At 41.1% G+C, this 22,396-nt stretch overlaps 1 protein-coding gene across 1 annotated transcript; it reads left to right on the top strand.

Annotated features, from left to right (window-relative positions):
• The first annotated feature begins 6,065 nt into the window (after positions 1 to 6,065).
• LOC119883608 (histone-binding protein RBBP7) lies at positions 6,066 to 22,130 on the top strand. The gene is made up of 12 exons (XM_038694355.1): positions 6,066 to 6,227; positions 6,893 to 7,037; positions 8,328 to 8,470; positions 9,149 to 9,322; positions 9,437 to 9,552; positions 14,431 to 14,591; positions 14,724 to 14,850; positions 14,934 to 15,011; positions 17,289 to 17,365; positions 18,958 to 19,015; positions 20,224 to 20,334; positions 21,915 to 22,130. Exons 1-12 carry the CDS (start codon positions 6,212 to 6,214, stop codon positions 21,984 to 21,986), a joined length of 1,278 nt encoding a protein of 425 aa, XP_038550283.1. The 5' UTR covers positions 6,066 to 6,211; the 3' UTR covers positions 21,987 to 22,130.
• The last annotated feature ends 266 nt before the right edge of the window (positions 22,131 to 22,396 follow it).

Raw genomic sequence — 22,396 nt, 5'->3', positions numbered from 1 at the left:
TCCTTTGTATTTATTTACCTTATTTATTTTCACCCATGGTATTTATTTCTGCCTGTCTTTTTTAAATTTTTGTATGCATTTCTGCCTCATTATGCAAATGAGGAGGGGCTGTGTCTCAAGGGGTCATCTTCTCTGCTATTGGTGGACCAGTCAGACAGGAGAGCTCCTACTCTGCCTGCAGACATCAACGATCTTGCCCCTCACACAGTCAGATGGCTTCCTTCAGTGCGCTGAGGTGTTTAACAACTCTGAAGACAATACTACCAGCAATGTCTTCCTTCTCTTTTCACGTAGACGCTCCGACAGACAGTGCTTTCAGTTTGCTGCATGCATGGACACAGAACTGCGGTATAGGGAGAAGCACACGGTCAGCTGGCTGCAGCTAAATCTGGAGTGCACTCGTATTCAATTCTGTATGGTAAATTCAGTTTTAACGGAGCAGAGCGAGCTGACAGGCAGAGTTAGAGACTTTTTCTGTCCGTTTCTCTCTTTACAAAGACGCATGTTGCAGTCAGAGTCTTCTCTGCAATAGACGACGACGAGCACATACAACACAATTTATCAAATTACACAACGGATATACAGTATGAAAATAAGATTGATTGGATTATACTCACAGGAAGTATAAAACCTGTTACATGCGTAAAAGTAATGTCAGGGAAATTACTTTACTTAGATTTAAGTACTGCAGTTGTACATTTGAAATACCTTCCTACCTTTCTGATAGGAAGCCTTCTTGAGGTGGTATAAAACATTTCTTCTTATATTCTGATTTGAGTTGTGGACAACTATGACCACATGAATTAAAAAAATTAAACATTTCACTGCCCAAGTCAGCTATAACACAAGTCTTGTTCATCAGACTACATGCTGTGGACAGATTTTGTCCCAGGATTTATTATGCATTTCTTCTTCTTCGTTGCATGATTTAGAATAATAAGGTGAGAAATGGGTCTATTCTGAGTTCATCCTGCACTGCAGCAGCTATAAAGTCCATTTAATCCCAAAAACGCTTTTCTTTTAGGCAGGCTGGAGCAGAAAACAACTCACCTTTCTCAAGTTGTACAGTAATGTCACATGTGTATGAAGGTGGATCAAACAGCTAATCTTAAATGTCAAAGTAGAGAGGAGCCTAGTAGGCCTATTTATTTTCATTCATTACAATATGAATAAGCTATGCAGACAGTTGTAAAGAAAGAACATCTTTTTCTTCTGTTCTCTACTTGTTATAGTTACACAGTATTAGGGGTGTGGGCTGTATTAAAAGTATCCACTGTTCTCCATGCTCTAACACACAGTAACGATGAAATGTGTGCTGTTCTCACATTCTTCCTCTGTATGTACACATAAACAACAAGGCAGGGAAATATAAAAGGAATTTATTTTATTGTTTGGGTACATTATTGTTCAGTGTACATGCTCACATCTGAAACAAACTTTACGTGCTTGATAACTCTCCCACCCCGCAGACATCTACACGTCAATACCGATTTATATTCATAGCGGCAAGTGCTATGTAGCTCCACATAGGGGACACAGGAAGTGACATATAACACCTTCATGCGGCGTCATAACCGCGTAGCAAATTCACAGCCGCACCGGCAGAGCTCCAGAATATGCAACTCGGCCGGCTCACACGCGGACGCGCTTATAAGTGCGAGGGCCCGCCCAACGCTGCTTGCAGCTTTAATTTTTTTTTTTTTTTTTTTTTTTTTTTCTGCAAAGTAGGCCCAAATGACATGGCCTAAACATACTCGAAAACTCACCAAAATTTGCAAACATGTCAGAACCGGTGAAAAATTTCGTATTCTACAAGTTTCGCACATGGGCGTGGCAAAATGACTCGCTAGCGCCACCTAGAAAATTGGAAATGATTAGCCCCTCGTTCACGTTCAACCTACATGTACGAAATTTTCTGGGGACATGTATCGTATCAAGACGCACAAAAAAGCCTCAAGAACCCATAGCCTAAAGTCAACAGGAAGTCGGCCATTTTGAATTTTATGGCCATTTTTGGATGATTTACATACTTCGTACTTTAACGAACTCCTCCTAGGGATTTAGTCGGATCGACCTCAAATTTCTGCTGTGCCTTCTAAAGGCATTGACGATGAAAAGTTGTGCTATTTGCGCGTTTTCGTCAATGGGCGTGTCCGTGGCGTCGATGATTCGCAATGAAACAGGAAGTTGTTGTAACTTCAGTGTACATGCTCACATCCGGACCAAACTGTACATGTAGGATGAGAGTCCCGCCCTGAACACATGTACATGCCGACATTCACCCACAGTCATAGCGCCACCTGCTGGCAACAGAAAGTGACCTTTAACGAAGCAGCCCCCGCCGCACGTTTCACCTACGTGCACGAATTTTCTGTGGTACGTGTATCTTGTCCAGACGCACAAAAAAGTCTCTTGGAGCCATAGCCTAAACCCAACAGGAAGTCGGCCATTTTGAATTTTACGTCAAATTTTGGATGATTTACACACTTCGTACTTTAACGAACTCCTCCTAGGGATTTAGTCCGACCGACCTCAAATTTGTGCTGTGCCTTCTAAAGGCATTGAAGATGAAAAGTTGTGCTATTTGCAAGTTTTCGTCAATGGGCGTGTCCGTGGCGTGGCGTCAAAGATCAGCTCTTCGCCATGACACGGAAGTTGTCGTAACTTCAGTGTACATGCTCACATCTGGACCAAACTGTACATGTAGGATGAGAGTCCCGCCCTGAACACATGTACATGCTGACATTCACCCACAGTCATAGCGCCACCTGCTGGCAACAGGAAGTGAATTTTAACGAAGCAGCCCCCGCCGCACGTTTTACCTACGTGCACGAATTTTCTGTGGTACGTGTATCTTGTCCAGACGCACAAAAAAGTCTCTTGGAGCCATAGCCTAAACCCAACAGGAAGTCGGCCATTTTGAATTTTACGTCAATTTTGGATGATTTACACACTTCGTACTTTAACGAACTCCTCCTAGGGATTTAGTCCGACCGACCTCAAATTTGTGCTGTGCCTTCTAAAGGCATTGAAGATGAAAAGTTGTGCTATTTGCAAGTTTTCGTCAATGGGCGTGTCCGTGGCGTGGCGTCAAGATCAGCTCTTCGCCATGACACGGAAGTTGTCGTAACTTCAGTGTACATGCTCACATCTGAACCAAACTTTACGTGCTTGATAACTCTCCCACCCCGTTATGGAGGACCGATCCTGACACAGTCAGAAATAAATACAGAAATAAATAAATGCTCAATAAATAAATAAGCATCCAATTAAATACACAAAAAATAAAGTAAATAAATAAATGTAGGTAGTAATTAAATTATACAAGGAGACATAAATGTATATATTTTAATTAGTGCCTTTACTATTCACCTTTGTTATAATTACCTTATTTGTTTATTCAACTTTATTTATTACAAATTTTTTAATGTATTTATTTATGTGTGTGTTTTAATATTTTTGTCTGTTTTATTCTTCCTTTGTATTTATTTACCTTATTTATTTTCACCCATGGTATTTATTTCTGCCTGTCTTTTTTAAATTTTTGTATGCATTTCTGCCTCATTATGCAAATGAGGAGGGGCTGTGTCTCAAGGGGTCATCTTCTCTGCTATTGGTGGACCAGTCAGACAGGAGAGCTCCTACTCTGCCTGCAGACATCAACGATCTTGCCCCTCACACAGTCAGATGGCTTCCTTCAGTGCGCTGAGGTGTTTAACAACTCTGAAGACAATACTACCAGCAATGTCTTCCTTCTCTTTTCACGTAGACGCTCCGACAGACGGTGCTTTCAGTTTGCTGCATGCATGGACACAGAACTGCGGTACAGCACACAGTAACGATGAAATGTGTGCTGTTCTCACATTCTTCCTCTGTATGTACACATAAACAACAAGGCAGGGAAATATAAAAGGAATTTATTTTATTGTTTGGGTACATTATTGTTCAGTGTACATGCTCACATCTGAAACAAACTTTACGTGCTTGATAACTCTCCCACCCCGCAGACATCTACACGCCAACACCGATTTATATTCATAGCGGCAAGTGCTATGTAGCTCCACATAGGGGACACAGGAAGTGACATATAACACCTTCATGCGGCGTCATAACCGCGTAGCAAATTCACAGCCGCACCGGCAGAGCTCCAGAATATGCAACTCGGCCGGCTCACACGCGGACGCGCTTATAAGTGCGAGGGCCCGCCCAACGCTGCTTGCAGCTTTAATTGTACTTTGTGTTTAGTGGAACTATCCACCTTCCTTGCTTATTAGCTGTACATTGTGTTTAGGGAAACCATTTGCATACCTTTGTTTGTTAGCATGGGTGCAGTGGAGAAATTCCCTTAGTGTTTTTGTTTACTATTGTGTTAGTTTTCACCAGGTGGAGTGGGTGCTGTGCTCTTTGTGTTCTTTTGTAGCAAGAATCAACTCTGCTTAAATAGATGGGTACAAGCCTCCTTTTGAGGACCTTTTTTTATTTTAACTTGGTTTGTTATTTTCACAGCACCCTCGTCCACCCTCCTTTTGTTTATTGTTACCTGTCTACATCTCTTCTGTTACCAATAAGTTACCTTGTTAAGATCTACCAGTTGTGCCTATATGTTTATGGCCCCCACTCCCCTAGACCAACAAGGGGTCGTAACAATGTTTTTTCTACCAGAGCAGTAAAAGTTTAGCTGGCTGATGCTTCCATGCTGTAAGCTAACGTTACCATTTTATTGACAATTAGTGATCAGCTGATTGTCTCGCTAACGTAACTGCAAAAGCCAAACCACAGCGCTGGAGAACAACGAGGCTACATGAATTTAATCCAACTAACATTACATATTTTACACCACTGACAGGAGAAATACGTCAGGTCTGTCTGTGATTATGGACAGCTTCTAGCTAAAGCTATCAAACAACAGATTTCATTTGCATCGCTAAAGTGCAACTAACTTAATTACCTGTCCAAGGAAAACAGACAAATTCAGCTCCGCTTTGAAAACATCTGTCCCACATCAAAGCCTTCCATCTGGGAAAATCCACACCGATTTATATCTGATTGTTTGCCGTCAGCTGTCTGCATCTGTCCGACTCCTCTGGCTTCATGGTATAAAAATCCACAGGCTGTCGGCTCTCGTGCTAAATAACATGTGTGCTCGTTCATTTATCCAAATGTCACTTCTCTTCTTACTTCTAATAAACCAGAAGACTACTCAGAGACTGCATTATTATTTTTCTCTTCCTCTTCTACAGACGCATTATGTAAGGTCTTTATACACCACTGAAAACATAGTTATGGATATTATATTGCATTTCTGTCAATAAATCCTCAGCTATATTACACACTGAACCTTTAAGAAGGCCAAATTCCCACGCCAAGTTCTTGTCAGCTTTTACAGAGGAGCAATAGAAAGCATCCTGACTGGAAACATCACTAACTGGCATGGGATGTGCACGACCCAGGACCAGCGGGTGACTGAAACTGCTCAGAAGGTCACGGAGCCCAAAGGATACTAAAGGACAGTACCCACCCAGCCACAGCCTGTTCACCCTGCTGCCTTCTGGGAAGAGAGACAGAAGTTTCAGCTGCCGCACCACCAGACAGCTTTCCCCCTCAAGCTATAAGACTCTTAAACTCTAATTCATCCTCAGCACTGCTCCACTGAATACAGTTTATTTCTGTTTACCATTTTTATAATTGCGTCTGTGTTAATGTATATTGTCTGCTACATAGCAGAAGGGAGTTACAAAACTCAATTTCACTCTATAATCGGTTACAAACCTACCTACGTACCTAATCGCTGGCTTCCATCAACAACAATTCACGCATGCGTGCTATAAATAGGGCGGGAATAAGTAGGCACAGCTGGACCTCTTTGTAAATACTTTGCAGTGGATGGCAGTAATGCACCATATGGCTGCCAACCGCCATAATACTCCACAGAAGAAGAAGACGAGCGGGAAGGGTGGAGCGGGGCCAATTTGTCTACGCAGGCCCTTCTTTTCCAGTGTTGGCTTCATGGTTGGCCCTCGTTGTATACGCCCACGTATACAGTGTATAACGCATGCGCAGTAGGTGTCGAGTAATTCGGCGCTGAAAAGGAAGAAGTAGCAGTGATAACCTCAGCTGCAGTAGCAAGGGGAACTACAGCACTATAAACTACAACAGCGTCTACCTAGTTGCTTTGCTTTCGAGCATCGTGACACAGCACAGAGTTTGGAACATGGCCGATAAAGAGGGTAGGTTTACTATAACTACCTAGCGTATAAAGCCGGGTCCCGTTTTCCTCGTGTGCGGCTCCACAGCCGTTCAACTGTGCCATGGGCGCTAGCATGACATGCTAGTTTATTATAGTAACGTTACCATCAGGAGGCTAATTTGTTTCAGCCAGCATGTCTGACATGGTGTTCTTTTAAAAACTGAGCAAAGTGTCAGATAACCAAATTCAATAGCACGTATGTCAACTTAAGAAATAGTTTTGTTGATGGTACGCTTCCACAGTCCTCCATCATCAAAATAACGTTAACTTTACACCGTAGTGCGTGGTAGCGAGCAGTAACTTACACCAGTCCTGAATTCAGGGAAGAGGGTTAACCATACCGAATATCTTACCATTGTTTAAGTTCTTTGTCAGTCTTCTGCCACAGAGTATCGTTCATGTAATTTGAAGGAAGCTAGCATTTAACTGTTTTAACGTAAACGCACGTTGAGCTCTCGTCTGTTAAGGTTGCTTCAGCTGTCCAGTGTCCAGCAGTACCAGACTTGTTACACTTACTACGTAACAGTAATTGTGTGTGCTTAATCTACTTTAGTAAATACACAAATGTACTGAGGGAAACTCACAGCAGTTTCCATTTTTTTTTACCGGTGTACCTGTAACATACACCATGTTGTTCTGCTGAAGTGTATGATGACGCAGTGGAAGAAAGGGTCATCAATGAGGAGTACAAGATTTGGAAGAAAAACACACCTTTCCTGTACGACCTGGTGATGACCCATGCACTGGAGTGGCCCAGCCTTACTGTCCAGTGGCTTCCAGATGTCAGCAGGTATTTACATTATCTCCATCTTACTGCTGAAACAATGGTTTAACCCCAGCAACTTTGTCAACAAGTGTTTCTATCTTTACATCCTGGGTCTCTGTATGCTGGAGTGTTCCTGCGACATCTGTTTCTCTTGGTCCTGTCTTATTTTGTGCAACAAAATTGTGCTTCAAAGCCAACATCTGGTCAGGAGTGGGACATGAGATGAAATAAGATTTTACAAGTTTTTAATGTTAAAAAAAAAACATTAAACATGTGTCATTGTTTGTATTGTGGTGGACAGCAACAAATAAATCAATGTATGGGAAGCACTGGGCTCAGGGTCCAAAATTAGCACCAGCCAAATGCTGGTAAAATATGCAATTGGCTAGTAGATTTACTTCCTCACCAGTCAACAAACAATGGTAATCTATTGAGTGGCTGGTAAAATTTGAGCAGTCACTAGCCATTGGCTGGTGGACAAAAGTCAATTTTGCACCCTGACTGGACTTTAATAAAACTGTAGAACATTCAAAAGCACATCCCTGTGTATGTATGACTGGTTACCAAATACTTATATTACCAAATACTAATTCACTAAGAGATTCGTTGAAGCATTTTTATTAATACCTTGGAATTCTTCCTGTGTAAAAGCCTATTCATAGTTTTCAGTCACGTGACATGCACTGTGACCTGGAGGGCAAAATAAGAGACCAACATAGCAGCTCACACCGCGACTCACCCGTAGAGATGCTGTAAAAGCTGTTACATTTTATTTGGATCACCACTCAGCTTAAGAAAAAGAAGGATATGAACACAAATTGCAAGTGTTGGGCACTTCCGATCCATGTTGCGGCATCCGCTGCCGCATTTGTTCCATTAAAAACCGCCAGGTACCTGCCACCGCTCGACTGCAGTGATGTTTGCGTTTACCTTGTATGGAATGCTGCACCTAACACAGCCCAGGCTTGTCTCTTCCTCGATTAGTGCATCCAAAAGCACAACAACCATCCAGCATTTTTGCAACACTAAAGTAACAAACTCAAAGTAACAGTGTATCACATGCCTCCTGGTTGGCGGGCAGCGGAAAATAACTTATTTTTTGCCTTCTAAGAGAGTTTTCCTTGGAATGTGATGTCACGTGAAAACTATGAATTGTGTTACTATTTTTCTTTAACTATCAGCAGTCATTGACTTTGAAGAATCACATTTGCCTCTTTCATACCAAAAGCCCTGGTCTAATTTTAAACTTAAAGACAAAGCTACTTTTGCTACTGAATATAGATATAGATCATGTCCATGTTGTCAATTTTGCAGGCCTGAGGGGAAGGACTACACCATTCACAGACTGGTTTTGGGGACTCATACATCAGATGAGCAGAATCACCTTGTGATTGCCAGTGTTCAGGTACCAAATGATGATGCCCAGTTTGACGCGTCGCACGACAGTGAGAAAGGAGGTAAATACACAAAGAGTACTGCAGTAAAATATTTTGGACATACTTGGGAATTTGTGCTTGTTACCACTATAAAGAATGTCTTTGCATGGTCAGGGGAGTAGGTGTATTTGTTGTCGATGTAATGTCATTTCTAGAATGCTTTTGTTTTTTTACTTGATTCTTACCAAAATACATAGTGTGGATCTGGAAGGCCTAACATGTGTTTCCCTTTAGGAGGTTTTGTACCTCACCATATAATTTTGTCAGTATTAAGTTAAACAAAATAAGTTATAAATCCTTTCAATCTTTATGCTGAAACTGTTATTCTATCTTCCAGCAGGTATGTGTATGGGTGCCCAGCTGTGTGTAGGTGTGCTGCAAGCTCACTGATCTCTTGGTGTGTTACTAGAGGTAGTATAAGTATGGCCACTGAAAATTTTTAAGGTACAGTCGAAGTCTAAACCTCAATACTCACAAAACCAATCTAGTGCACATATCAGAATAAAGGGGTAAAGTAATAGTTAACTCCATATTGATTTGATCTTAAAACATTTGAGCACAGCTGCTGTAAACCCTCAGTAGCTGATAAATACAACAGTTCCCAGGCAAAGTGATTGTGTGAGAATATATAAATCAATATTGGTCTGGTGTCATTTCCTACCTTGAATGTACTACAGTCTGGTTGTATTCTCTTCTCAGAGTTCGGTGGATTTGGCTCAGTAAGTGGAAAGATAGAGATTGAGATCAAGATCAACCACGAGGGAGAGGTAAACCGAGCCCGCTTCATGCCCCAGAATCACTGCATCATTGCCACTAAGACTCCCACCTCCGACGTTTTGGTCTTCGACTACAATAAGCACCCGTCTAAGCCAGGTTGGATCACTGCTTTGCTTATATACTTAAGACTACAGGTGTTATAATGGGCACACAGTTAATCACACACCATGAAGGTGAACGTGTAGTGCAGCGTGCGTTTGTGTGTTTCAGATCCCAGTGGGGAGTGTAGTCCTGACTTGAGGCTGAAAGGCCACCAGAAAGAAGGGTATGGCCTTTCCTGGAATCCCAACCTCAGCGGCAACCTACTCAGTGCCTCAGATGACCATGTAAGTGACTAGAACTATAAGCTAACAGTCTTCATGTACAGGTTATCCAATGCAGACAGGAGATCAGTCAGAAAGAAGGGTCCAAAAGGTTGGTTCCGACTGAAAGCAGAGTGAATTTTAAAGATGGTGGGATTATTGTCAGGGTTTACTTAGAAAGACGCTAGTAGATGTTATGAACACTGTTCCCTGTAGACTGTGCAAACCTGATGCTTACTCCAAAGCTGTGGGGCTACACACTGGAGCAGGACAGGTATAATGGCAGAAGACATCGCCTACACAATATACACACAGTTACAGACAGTAAAGGTGATGTTGCTATAGACTAAATGAAAAATGGTACAGATATTTATAGTAGTGTTAATGATAACAATCGTAATGTTAATGATTATAATAACATTAATAACAATAGGGCTAGTAACAATAGTTGTTGTAGCAGAGGGTGTCGAGCAGGAACACGGGGGCAGCAGGTGACCCGCAGCCACAGATCCAGACTCCACAGCTCCAGAGCCAGAAAACCTGCAGGAAGTGATAGGAGGAGAGAGGAGAGGGACGAGAAAGCACAAGACTACCAGAAAGGGGAGAAGTTGTGTTAGTAACATGCAATAATGGGAGGTGAGAGGTGAAAAAAGGCGGTCCTTGAAATTTGCGTAATGTGAGACTTAAACAACATGTCCTGATCAAAGATAACTCCAAGATTCATCACAGTGGTGCTGGAGGCCAGGGCGATGCCATCAAGGGAAACTATATCTTTAGATAATGCGTCACGGAGGTGCTTAGGCCCCAGAACAATAACTTCAGTTTTATCTACGTTTAACATTAGAAAATTACAAGTCATCCAGGTTTTAACATCCTGAAGGCACATTTGAAGTTTAGCTAACTGATGAGTTTCATCTGGTTTGATCGATAGATATAACTGAGTATCATCTGCATAACAATGAAAGCTTATGGAATATTTCCTGATAATATTGCCTAAAGGAAGCATATATAAAGTGAAGAGGATTGATCCGAGGACAGATCCTTGAGGAACTCCATGACTAACTTTGGCGTGCATGGAGGACTCATCGTTAACATGTACAAACTCAAATCGATCTGATAAATAGGACTTAAACCAGCTTAGAGCGGTTCCTTTAATGCCAATTAGATGTTCCAGTCTCTGTAATAGGATCTGATGGTCAATGGTATCAAATGCAGCACTAAGATCTAATAACCAGTACAGAGACAAGTCCTTTGTCTGATGCAATTAGGAGGTCGTTTGTAATTTTCACCAGTGCTGTCTCTGTGCTATGATGAGCTCTAAATCCTGACTGAAAATCCTCAAATAAACTATTGCTCTGTAGAAAGTCACACAGCTGTTTAGCAACTTCTTTCTCCAGGATCTTAGAGAGAAATGGAAGGTTAGGTATAGGTCTATAGTTGGCTAAAACATCTGGATCAAGTTTGGGCTTTTTCAGAAGAGGTTTAATTACAGCTACTTTAAAGTACTGTGGTACATAGCCTGTTGATAGAGATAGATTGATCACATCTAGTAGAGAAGTGCTGACTAAGGGTAAAACTTCTTTAAGCAACCTAGTCAGGATGGGGTCTAACTGTGCTTTCAGACCAAATGTGAATTTTTGCCTTGCGACGCTTTCCTCGCGTGAGTACATTCGCTGCAAATGTTCACACACAACGCGAGAAGGCGATTTTAACGTGAATAAAGACAACAACCCAAAGTAAACATTTTGTTGTGATTATATGGCAATAAACGGATCAAACTGATGCCAAAATAACTACAATATGGTGCAGATTTGTCTGTCAGCAGGACAGCAACTTCTAAAATGTTTGTTTTCTGAATGGAGTTCGGATCGATCAGGGCTATGCTATGCTAACATGGTCACAGTAAAGTACAATGATAGCTGGAATAAAGTTACATACACGTTTTCTGAACTCTCCAGGTAGTTCAACCTCGACACCAACAACACTGGAACCGGATGTGCACGGAATCTAGCTGCTGAGAAGCTCGAGTGAAGATAAATCAACGTCGTAATCCTAAAAACTAAAGTAAAAAGCTAATTTAATGAAAGCAGTTTATTTTCCAGGTTGGTGGAACGCCAGTTCCTCTCAAGTTTCCGCGATATTTGCTTTAATTTGCGAGTTTCAGTATTATACCATGGAGCTAACCGTCTTTGTTTTATTATTGTGTTTTTTAGAGGGGCTACAGAGTCGAGTGTCATTCGCAGCGAGCCTGCAGCACTATCAACAAGATGATCGATTTGGGAGGGACTGAAATTAGCATAGGAGTCCTCCGTTACTTTGTGACTTGATAATGAATTTAGAGCTGATGGAATCGCATCCTTAAATTTAGCTACAGCACTATCAGACAGACATCTTGTATAGAAATTTTTGCCCAATGGCGAGTAGTTCAGCAATACAAACTCAAAAGTTATCAAACAGTGGTCGGACAAAGAGGGATTCTGTGGAAACACTATTAAATGTTCAATTTCAATACCATATACCAAAACAAGGTCGAGGGTGTGGTTAAAACAGTGAGTCGGTTCATGAACACTCTGAGAGAAGCCAATGGAATCTAACAGAGAGATAAACGCAGTACTGAAGCTGTCATTCTCAACGTCCGCATGAATATTAAAATCCCCTACAATAATAACTGTCTGTTTTAAGGACTAAAGTTGACAAAAACTCTGCAAATTCAGATAAGAATTCAGAGTACGGGCCAGGTGCTCGGTACACTATAACGAAGAGAATTGGTTGCAGTGATTTCCAACTTGGGTGCGAAAGACCAAGAACAAGGCTTTCAAATGAGTTATAGTTTAGTTTAGGTTTAGAGCTGATTAGTAGGCTAGAGTCGAAGATAGCTGCAACTCCACCTCCTCGGCCTGTGCCTCGAGGAATGTGAGTATTAATATGACTGGGAGGGGTGGATTCATTTAGGCTAGCATATTCTCCATCACCCAGCCAGGTTTCAGTAAGACAAAATAAATCAATATCATAATCTGATATTAGTTCATTTACTAGTACACCTTTAGAAGAGAGAGATCTGATGTTTAAGAGTCCACATTTAACTCTCCTATTCGTTTGCACTATTGCTCTTGTGGTTTTAATCTTTATGAGGTTTTTATGTACAGCTCCTCTTCTGTTTACCTTTGATTTAAATAATTTCGATGGTCGGGGGGCAGACACCGTCACTATAGGATTTTCACTAAGTAACTCCTGAAATGGAGGAGCAGAGAAGTGTGTTAGACTGCGACTCTGCCTCCTGGTCTCAACTCTGGGTTGTCATTGATTTGGACCTCTAATAATTTGATTTGCTGCTTCAGTAGGCCACACTGACTACAGCTACAGCAACCCCAAAGGGTCAAAACTCAAACCCAAAAACCCAGCCTACAAATATGGCTAACACTAGGTGGAGAAAGGGCAGCACAATGTTGTGTCAGTGGACATTTATCTATATGTGATGTACATATTAGGCTTAGGTAGTACAAAGCAATTTGTATTTTCAGCAAAAACTAAAGTATATTTGCATTTTTATGTGCCTTTTTATAGAGAAATGTTTATTATATAAATGTTTCATAGTTGCTCTACGTACTGTAATTTTAATTTACAGAAAGAAAACAGAACAATTCTGCAGCACACGTTTTTCAAAAAGTTTGGATTTGCAGGCACAGGCATTTTTTATTCATAGACCAGCAATATATCAATTATTGCAGATTCCCACCCCTAGTGATTACTATGTGTAAAAGTCAGTTTAACTGATAATGTTGAGGAGGGTAAATAATGACTAGTGATGAGGCTAAGATTAAATTTCTTTTGTATTTTACTGAAAAACGCATATTAGTGCTTTGCATGTATTAATCCATTTGCATGCACTTTGTATTATATTTTAGTCAGCAGAATAGCTCCATGCCTGGTTGATACTATTATTCACACGTTCTATCATTTAAAAAATATATATTTTACGGGTCACGGTGGACATAATTTCACTATTTTATATGCTATTAGGCAGTGCAATCTATAACAACCAATCCTATTGTGTATATAATAATATATATAAATATATAATAACTTAAATAAATGTAGGGAAGTAGATGTATTAACTGTTAGAAAACAAAGTACTCAGGTAAAGTTCAAGTACCTCAATTTGTACGTACAGTACTGAAGTGAATGTACTTGGTTACTTGCCTCGACTGTGGGTTGTATACGCAGACACTTAAAGATTGCCCACACAGCATTAATTGATAAATCAAAGCAATAAGCAGTTTGTAAGTGTCACAGCAGAATTCAAAATCTAAAATGTAAAGTGGACATGTTGTGGAATGGAAGAGTAAAACCTCATGTGTATGGTCCTGTAAACATGAGCTCACACTTCAGTGGCTCAGAAGAGGAAGGAAAACTTTTGTTCCCATTTTTTAATTTGATTCAGCATTTCCTCATTTATAATGTACAGATGGACTGTAGTCTTGTCCAGGTTCAAAGTTGTAAACATCAAACTTCTGAAGTAACAAACATGCTGGAGACTCGGATGAAACTTCAGGGTGTACCTGGTGTACAGCAGTGATTCCCAAACAGAAGAACTTGTACCTCTGCAGTTGCCTGGGGGTACATGGAAAGATTGTGGAGTAGCTCCTGTAGTGGGAAAGGTCCATATGAAGGAGTGGCTCGTGCTGTGGGTGTACATTAGACAAAAAAGGAACCAATGGTTAACGGTTTCATCTTCTGCTGACTTCATTGCTGCAGCCTCAAACCATTGAGGATGTTGTTTGAAAGTAGTGATGACAAATTGTTAGTATGCTCAGTGATGCAGCGCTTTCCCAGCTCATAACTGATCATTATAGCAAGTGGATAAAAACATTTATTGTGCTCTCCCCTTTTTTTTCTCTCCAGACCATTTGTCTATGGGACATCGGAGCCGGCCCAAAGGAAGGAAAGATTGTGGATGCTAAGACCATCTTCACCGGCCACACAGCAGTGGTGGAAGATGTTTCCTGGCATTTGCTCCACGAATCTCTGTTTGGCTCAGTGGCTGACGACCAGAAACTCATGATGTAAGTAGGTGACACAAATGGCGACTCTGTTGTCTGAACAGATTCATCAAGTTAAAATGGCTCCATTTAATTTATTTGTAACCAAATAAATGATGTCCCTGCTGCCTCTGACCCTGCTTAATCCTCCACCAGATGGGACACTCGGTCCAACAACACATCCAAAGCCAGCCACTCAGTAGACGCTCACACTGCTGAAGTTAACTGTCTGAGCTTCAACCCCTACAGCGAGTTCATTCTTGCCACTGGTTCTGCTGATAAGGTAGAGAAGAGGCAAAACATATCTTTAACTCTAACATTTAATATATTGGAGTAAAAACTGCAAAGCTTGTTTGTTTCTCTCAGACTGTTGCACTGTGGGATCTAAGGAACCTCAAACTGAAGCTCCACTCCTTTGAGTCCCACAAAGATGAAATTTTCCAGGTAAGAACTTTAAAAAAAAATCCTGTTAATACTTTCCCGCCGTGTGTGTTGATCCGTGTAATCAGAATCGGAAGCACAGGGAGATGGCGCTAACAGCCTTCATATATAATTAATATTTTCATGGACCGGCCTTTAAGTTGCAGCGGATAAATGCAACAAAATAAACTGATTTGACCGGCATAAAAACCAATGTAAATCCAATGTGTACTCGCAACTTAGCAGCGTCCTCGTAACATCGCGCAAACAACATAACATGAGTAACATCCTCATGTTACATGAGATAACTGTTGTTGTGATTTGGCGCTATATAAATCAAATTTTATTGAATCCTCTCTGCCCCAACGCTGTCTGGTCGCTATGGTAATGTTTAAACATGCCTTCAAAATAAGATACACCACAAAAAGAAATATAAAGAAGAATACAACTCACCATAATGCTGAATGAGTGGGAGCCCTGAGCCTGTTTCTCTGTATCGTGATAGTCCCATCTAGTGCTAATGAGAGACAATGACACCCGTGTTGCTTATGTCCAGTCTACTCCGTAATTTTGTTTTGGTTGCCGTCACTGCAGAAAACCCTGCTTCACACATATAGGATGTCAGAAATGGCAACAGTGTTTTCAGGGCTGCTGTGGCGATCTCAGGGTATTCTGCCATGACTTTAATCCAGAACACCGGCAGAGTTGTTGTCTCGAACATACTTTTAAGGCCACCGTCATTTGCGATCTCAAGCAGTTGATCATCTTTTTGTACAGACATGCTGGCATAACCTGGTTTGTTGACAAATGGGTCGCAAATCCATTCCTTGGTAGTTTGTGGGTCTTTCAAAAGCGAAGACAGGTGATCATGCACCAGCTGGGAGAATGAAGGCTCTGGGTCTGTCTCTTCCAAAATCCCTGCTAATGTTGGAAAGGTTCTCAGTCATCCAGGTCATAGTTATTCAATGAAGGCCGAGGTCAAGGGCAACTGGACTTGGTTGAAGATATTAGAAGACGTTTTGTCAAATATACCTCTGTGCACGTGCCGTCCCCACAAATCCAGTTTGGTTTTAAATGCAGCTACTTTATCTGCCAATTTGAAGACAGTTCGAGTTTTGCAACCCATTCCTCTTCACTGAAATGTGCTGCCAGCGGTGATTTTTTTTATTTATTTTTCTGCGATAAATCTCTGCAACGGCTCTTGTAATTCAAAGCGTCTGGTCAGCGATCTCCCTCGGGATAACCATCTTATATCTGTATATAAGAGAAGGCGTCTGTGCTGCGTGTCCATCTCCTCACAAAGCTGCTCGAACAGGCGCGAGTTAAGGGCGTGTGCTTTGATGTGGTTAATAACTTTGACGACATCATTCAATACACTGTTAAGTTCCGGTGGCATTTTTTGGCTAGCCAGCATTTCTCTGTGACTGACACAATGTGTAGACTCATATTCAGGTGCAACCTCTTCAATCTGAGCAGTTAAACCAGACAGCCACCCAGTCACGGCAGCAGCTCTATCTGTGCATATGCCGACACAAAAGGACCATTTCAATTTTCCTGATCTGTAATCATCCAGTGACTTGAATAGTTCTGTGGTTTTGGTTGGCAACAATAGTGCACATAACAGAAGTAATGTGGAAAAGTAATATTATTACAGAACTGTCCATGATGAAGCAGGCTGCTTTTTATTGTGTCAGGGCTCGCCACATGTCCAAACGAGTGGATTTTTTGCAGGGCATGTGGAAGAGAAATTTACTAGCAGACAAGTCATAAACAAAAAAATACAGCATGTCTAAACATTGTGTGCCACTCATTCCTCTATTTAGTTAAATTCAAACATTCAGACCACCAATTTGAAAATATTTTTTCCCCACAATACGTCCCACTCAGAATGCCTTGATCGATCTATCTATCTTAAGCTCTGAACATACGAACTACAAAATGACTCAAATAAAAAATACAATAGCCATATGTCATTTCCAGTACTGGTCTGTTCTGTGAAAAACAAAAGGTCACTTAGGGGCTTATCTGAACATTGGTATCACCTTTTGTTAAATACAAGGTGAAAACGTGACATAAAGCCACTTTAATAAAAGTCAGAAATTGAATAATTGATATAGTGACACTGTTTGGATGCTTTCTACTGTTCATCTGAGTTCTGCATTTGCAAATTGTTTTAATATAGCTAAAGCCGTCTTCTGAGGTGCCACCAAGCCTAAGAAGTTTTTTATTTACAAAAAGTTCATGCTGCTATACTACTGTCACTACATTGACCTGCCAGTGACCAACTTTTACATTCATTAGGTACAATGGTCTCCTCACAATGAGACGATCCTGGCCTCCAGCGGCACCGACCGACGTCTCAATGTCTGGGATCTCAGGTAAGAAGTGTCCACCGTGATGCTCATTTTTATCAGCAGAGTTCAAAGGCGTTTTGATAGTTTCATCTGCAATAGAAATTCCTGCCTACATTGGTATTTTTGATTATGGCGTCATTTCTCTTCATATCCCTAAAATCTGTACAACCTGAGCTAAAAGGTAATGTAAGCCAATAAATCATAATAATTGATATACAAATACAAAAATCAGACCTGTTTTTCAATCTAATTTTACTAAAACACAACATGTTGATCCAAAAGATTTGTAATGGTGCTTTCAGACCACATGCGAATTTAGTCCTCGCAACGCTTTCCTTGCGTGAGGACATTCGCTGCAAGTGTTCACACACAACGCAAGAAGGCGATTACAACCTGCAAATATTCGCTCGAGTTGGAAATCTTCAACTCACACGAAGGCCTTCGCGCCGCCTGACAGGAAATCGCAGCTCTACGCGTCTTTGCATATTCTTTGTATGTAAACTCACCGCCTCGAACGCTCGCTTCGCTTTTGTCTGAAAACACAGTCAATGTAGAAACATGAACAAAATATTTCGTAACACTCCACGAGTTATTTGAACTCTGTGCAAAGGCGTTTCATTGTACAACCGCTATAATGTTCACTTGGGGTAGTCGTCATGGCAGTTACTGTCAACCATGACACGTAGGGGTGCTGTGCTCGGGTGTAGAGCCCAACCAATAAATTGGGTTGCTAATATGAGCTAATAGCAGATAAATTTGGAACAGCCTATAAATGACTTTAAAGAACGGAGAGAGTGAAGATCATGTTATGTTGTTGTGTTTGTCCACCAGAGCACTCTGCTACTCCCCTGTTGGCTACACCACAAAACACAGCAATCAGTTGTATTTGTTTTTCAAAGTACTACTTATAAAAGTTTAAGAAAAAGTTGATTGTTAAACTGCAGTATGTCATGTTATCTTGGTGAGGTCTCATAACTACTTAAAATTGAATATTCCAATATATCAGCCAATATTCTTTTTTCCCCTTCTTTTCAGAAACACACAACATATTTAAAGATTGTCACAAACACATAACGAATGTTAGGAATAGACAGAATAATCCTCTAATATCAAAATTGGTATCAGTCTTAAAAATCCCGTCGTGATGACCTCCTGGGGTGAGATGTTGTGTAACAACGTGATTACACGAGTAACAGAAGCCACAGCTTTCTGCTGCTAAAAGAATGATTGCTCCAGCTAAATCCATGTATGGTTCGTTCTTTGGTTATTTCGTTTCAAAACCAAATCAGAAAAAAACAAATTCTAAGCAGCTGAATTTGTTCTAAACAAACTTTCTAAATTCTACCATCTCACAAAGAAAATAAAGCTCAGGTCGAAACAGTGTAGAGAGGCTGAACGGAAATTACCAGAACATTTTAATCCGTGTACACGGATTCAGCTATTTCACATTTTCCTTTAGATCAATTTAAACAGAATCATGCAAACATTGATCTCTGTTCAGTTGTCAGTTTGAAATATTAGTTATTTTTATAGCGGGAACAACACACTTGACATACAGTACAATGATGAGTAATTACTTCAAATAAACAGTTTTTTGTTGGACTTTGTTTTTGTAGTAAAATTGGGGAGGAGCAGTCGGCAGAGGACGCTGAGGATGGCCCGCCAGAGCTGCTGGTAAGTGAGCTCCTAAAACCAAGAGTACTCTTGAATCTTTGAATAAAATAAGTCATCATGGGATCCTTCGTTATGTCAGTAGCCATAATGGTGTTTCCCACAGGATTTTAAGAGACTATGGTGAGTGAGGCTATCTATGAAGAACTTTGTACGCTTGTAAACAATGTTGTGCTCTAATAAACTATTTAATCATAGACACATTGTAGAGCTATAAATGGTGATGAAACGGCAACAGAAGTCAACAAATGTATTTAATGTTTTTCCAAATCAAAGAATAGAAGATAAAATAAGTAATTTCCCTGACATGTTATTGTTTTTGGGTTTTTTAAAAAACTTTTATTGGACACATAATATGTTTTATACTTTCTGTGAATATAATCCAATTAATCTGATTTCCGTACTGTATAGGCACCTTAATTTGAAACCCGGGTGATGTGTGTATCCTCCTCGTGCTAAATTCATTCCAGTCATAAATCCATTCAAGTCCAACCCAGTTTGATAAATAATGTTGTATGTTCTTGTACGGCGTAACATGAAGACCTCACAGCCTCTCTTCAGGTAGGACTCTCACACTGCAGCACGTGTCTTTGTAAAGAGAGTAACTGACAGGATAAAGCCGCTAACCTGCCTGTCAGCTCGCACTGGGGCCGTTACAGTGGATTTACCATAAAGGCTTAAATACGTGTGCACTCCAAATTTAGGTGCAGCTAGCTTAATCGCTTTCTGACAAGCGAGTGACCGAAACAGACCATTAACGTTACCATGGTTACCTCAAAAGAAAAGTGGTTGTCTCGAGTCGGATGCCAAAGTGTGTGAGTGTGCGAGCTTACAGCAGCGCCTACAAAACACAACGTTAGAGGTCTGAAATGTTACGAGACTACGACGGGCTGCCATGGTCTCGTTAATTATTGGGAAACCCTGCATAAAACCTTCCTACACTTGAACACAGAAAGCACTTCATGTAAGATGAATGGAGAGCTGTTGAGCCCGTGTTGATCAGGTTTGTCTGGCTGCACCTGTCAGTTACAATGACGGTTTTTTATCTTCACTTAATAAAACTAATGGTAAATGACACAACTGAATAAAAATAGAACGTGAAACAGCGTCTCAGTGTTACTACAGTTTTAAAGCACTGACCTTTCACTTCTGTAGGGTTTGATGGTTCCAAAAATCCTGACTCTTCTATTTTCCACCTTTTTCTTCATTAGTTCATCCACGGTGGCCACACAGCCAAGATCTCTGACTTCTCCTGGAACCCCAATGAACCCTGGGTCATCTGCTCCGTGTCCGAGGACAACATCATGCAAGTCTGGCAGATGGTGAATACAGCCGTGCCCACACAGTTTTTCTTTACAGGGATTGTCAGATTATGCTAGTTCCAGTCCCTCCCAATCACCAGAATATCAGACCTTTAAGGCCCCATCCACACTACTCCGTTTTATTTTTCAAACGGAGAATTAAAATGAATACCATCTCCCTCCACAGCAGCGTTTTAGCTGTTTTGGAGTTGATCTACATTAAAGCGACTGAAAGCGCACCGCCAGTGCCCGTTCAGGTACACTGGGCATGCGTGTGCCGGTGTAAACATGAAGCAAATGAATTCCTAGTTAGAGAAGATTTGGCGAAAGATTAAATAAATATAGACAAAGAATCAGACCAGGTTTTTTTTTTTTGCACGCACCAATAACGAGCTGGGACTGTTACTGAATGTAACACGGGATTGTGGCGGCAGAAAACAGAGTGGAAGTCGTCACAAAGTAAATGGCGACATGCACAGTACAAGTGTAGGCTGTAAGTGTTAAGTGCACGGTACAGAATATTTTAATAAAAACACCATGTCAAAAACCGGTCAGGAGCATCACTATCATGTTTCTGCTTTGCTTGACTTAGAAGACCCAATCAGAGAGCCGAGCGTCATCGTTTCTAAAGTCCTCTGTTTTAGGTCTTCGTTTTCATCGTTGTATTCTGGACGGGAGGTGCAAACGTAGCAAAAGGACTCCGTTGTAATTTGAAAACGCAGTAGTGTGGACGGGGCCTAAATCTATCTTCTGAGTCTTGACTCTCTGAGGGATGTTACAGTTGGCGAGCTCCCTACTGGTTAAATTAGCAGATGTTGATTTGTGGGGAAATTATAGCTTCCTTGCTGCTCCAGCCGAACCGGAAACCGGACTGACTTACTGAGTACAACTGACCGCAAAAAAAGAACAGCCCGTTACTCAAAAACAAGAGTAATACAGTGTCAGCGGGTGAAGCGGTAAGACAGAAGACAACAGGGAAAATATAAGCAGCGTTTGGCTTTGGAACTAAATCGGTTACTTTTTATTGAAACACGTTCAACTTTTCATAAAGCTGATGCAGTGTCACTTTTGTGAACAGATCAGCCTGAATGGAGCGGGACATTAAAAAAAGTTTGATGTGCTACAGCAAACTTTCCAAATGCTGAACGTATTGTTCTGCATAAATTGTTCTGAATATTGACGAGTTAGTAGCCTACTTAAAATTAAAGTTACAAACCAACCATCATGTAAAGCATTTTCTTGCACAAAGTTAATGAATTTAAAACCCCAAAACGAAACCGCTGTTACTGGAATTAATATTATAATAGAACAGTACATGGCTTACCACTATTATATGAAATATAATGAATATAGCAACATCATATAAATATATTAATATCAAACTAACAGTGTTTGGCACTTCACATTAGCTTTTTAGCCCCGTAGGTTGCTGCATTGATGGGATTTGATTGTAATGCAGGTGCCGTCAATTTTGAGCCATTTTGGGATTTATAGATAAGTTACAAATCGGCTTGTGGAAATGTGCACCATATTGAACTTCAAGTCAGGGTGTACAGTAATGCTTGCACATTGTGTCCTCTTGCTCCCTGTTCCTCACCCAGGCGGAGAATATCTACAATGATGAGGAGCCAGACAACACCCCTGCATCAGAGCTGGAGGCTCAGGGATCATAACCCAGCTGGGCCGAGTTTCTCTCCAGGCACATCCCCTCCTCCACTCCCTGAGCTCCAGACCGGCCTGTCCTTTCTCTCTCCAGCTTATCGAGTGCAAAATGAAAAGTCTGCTCTCCACACGAATGAACAATGTGGAGCGTTGGAGACGGCATGGTCTCCACCCCTGCTAACAGACTGTTGGATTCATTCTCATCCAGCTTACACTTCACTGTGGACCAGGTACCCAAAAGCACTTAAGCACTTGGAAAAGGATAAGAGTTGACATTTTCTACCTGCTCGGGAGGTAACATCTCCAGTGTTTGGGGAATGGGATTTTGTGAAGTGGCTTTGATGACTCTTAAGAGCAGGAGACCTTTTATGTGCACAAAGTCAGTGTAAGTTATTGTTGACACCAGTTCCTTTCTAAGGGC

Source organism: Micropterus salmoides, unplaced genomic scaffold (assembly GCF_014851395.1).
Source record: "Micropterus salmoides isolate LMB-PRFRI ecotype aquatic unplaced genomic scaffold, ASM1485139v1 Ms_hic_scaffold_3, whole genome shotgun sequence".
Lineage (NCBI taxonomy): Eukaryota > Metazoa > Chordata > Actinopteri > Centrarchiformes > Centrarchidae > Micropterus > Micropterus salmoides.
This window is presented reverse-complemented; position numbering and strand designations above follow the sequence as displayed.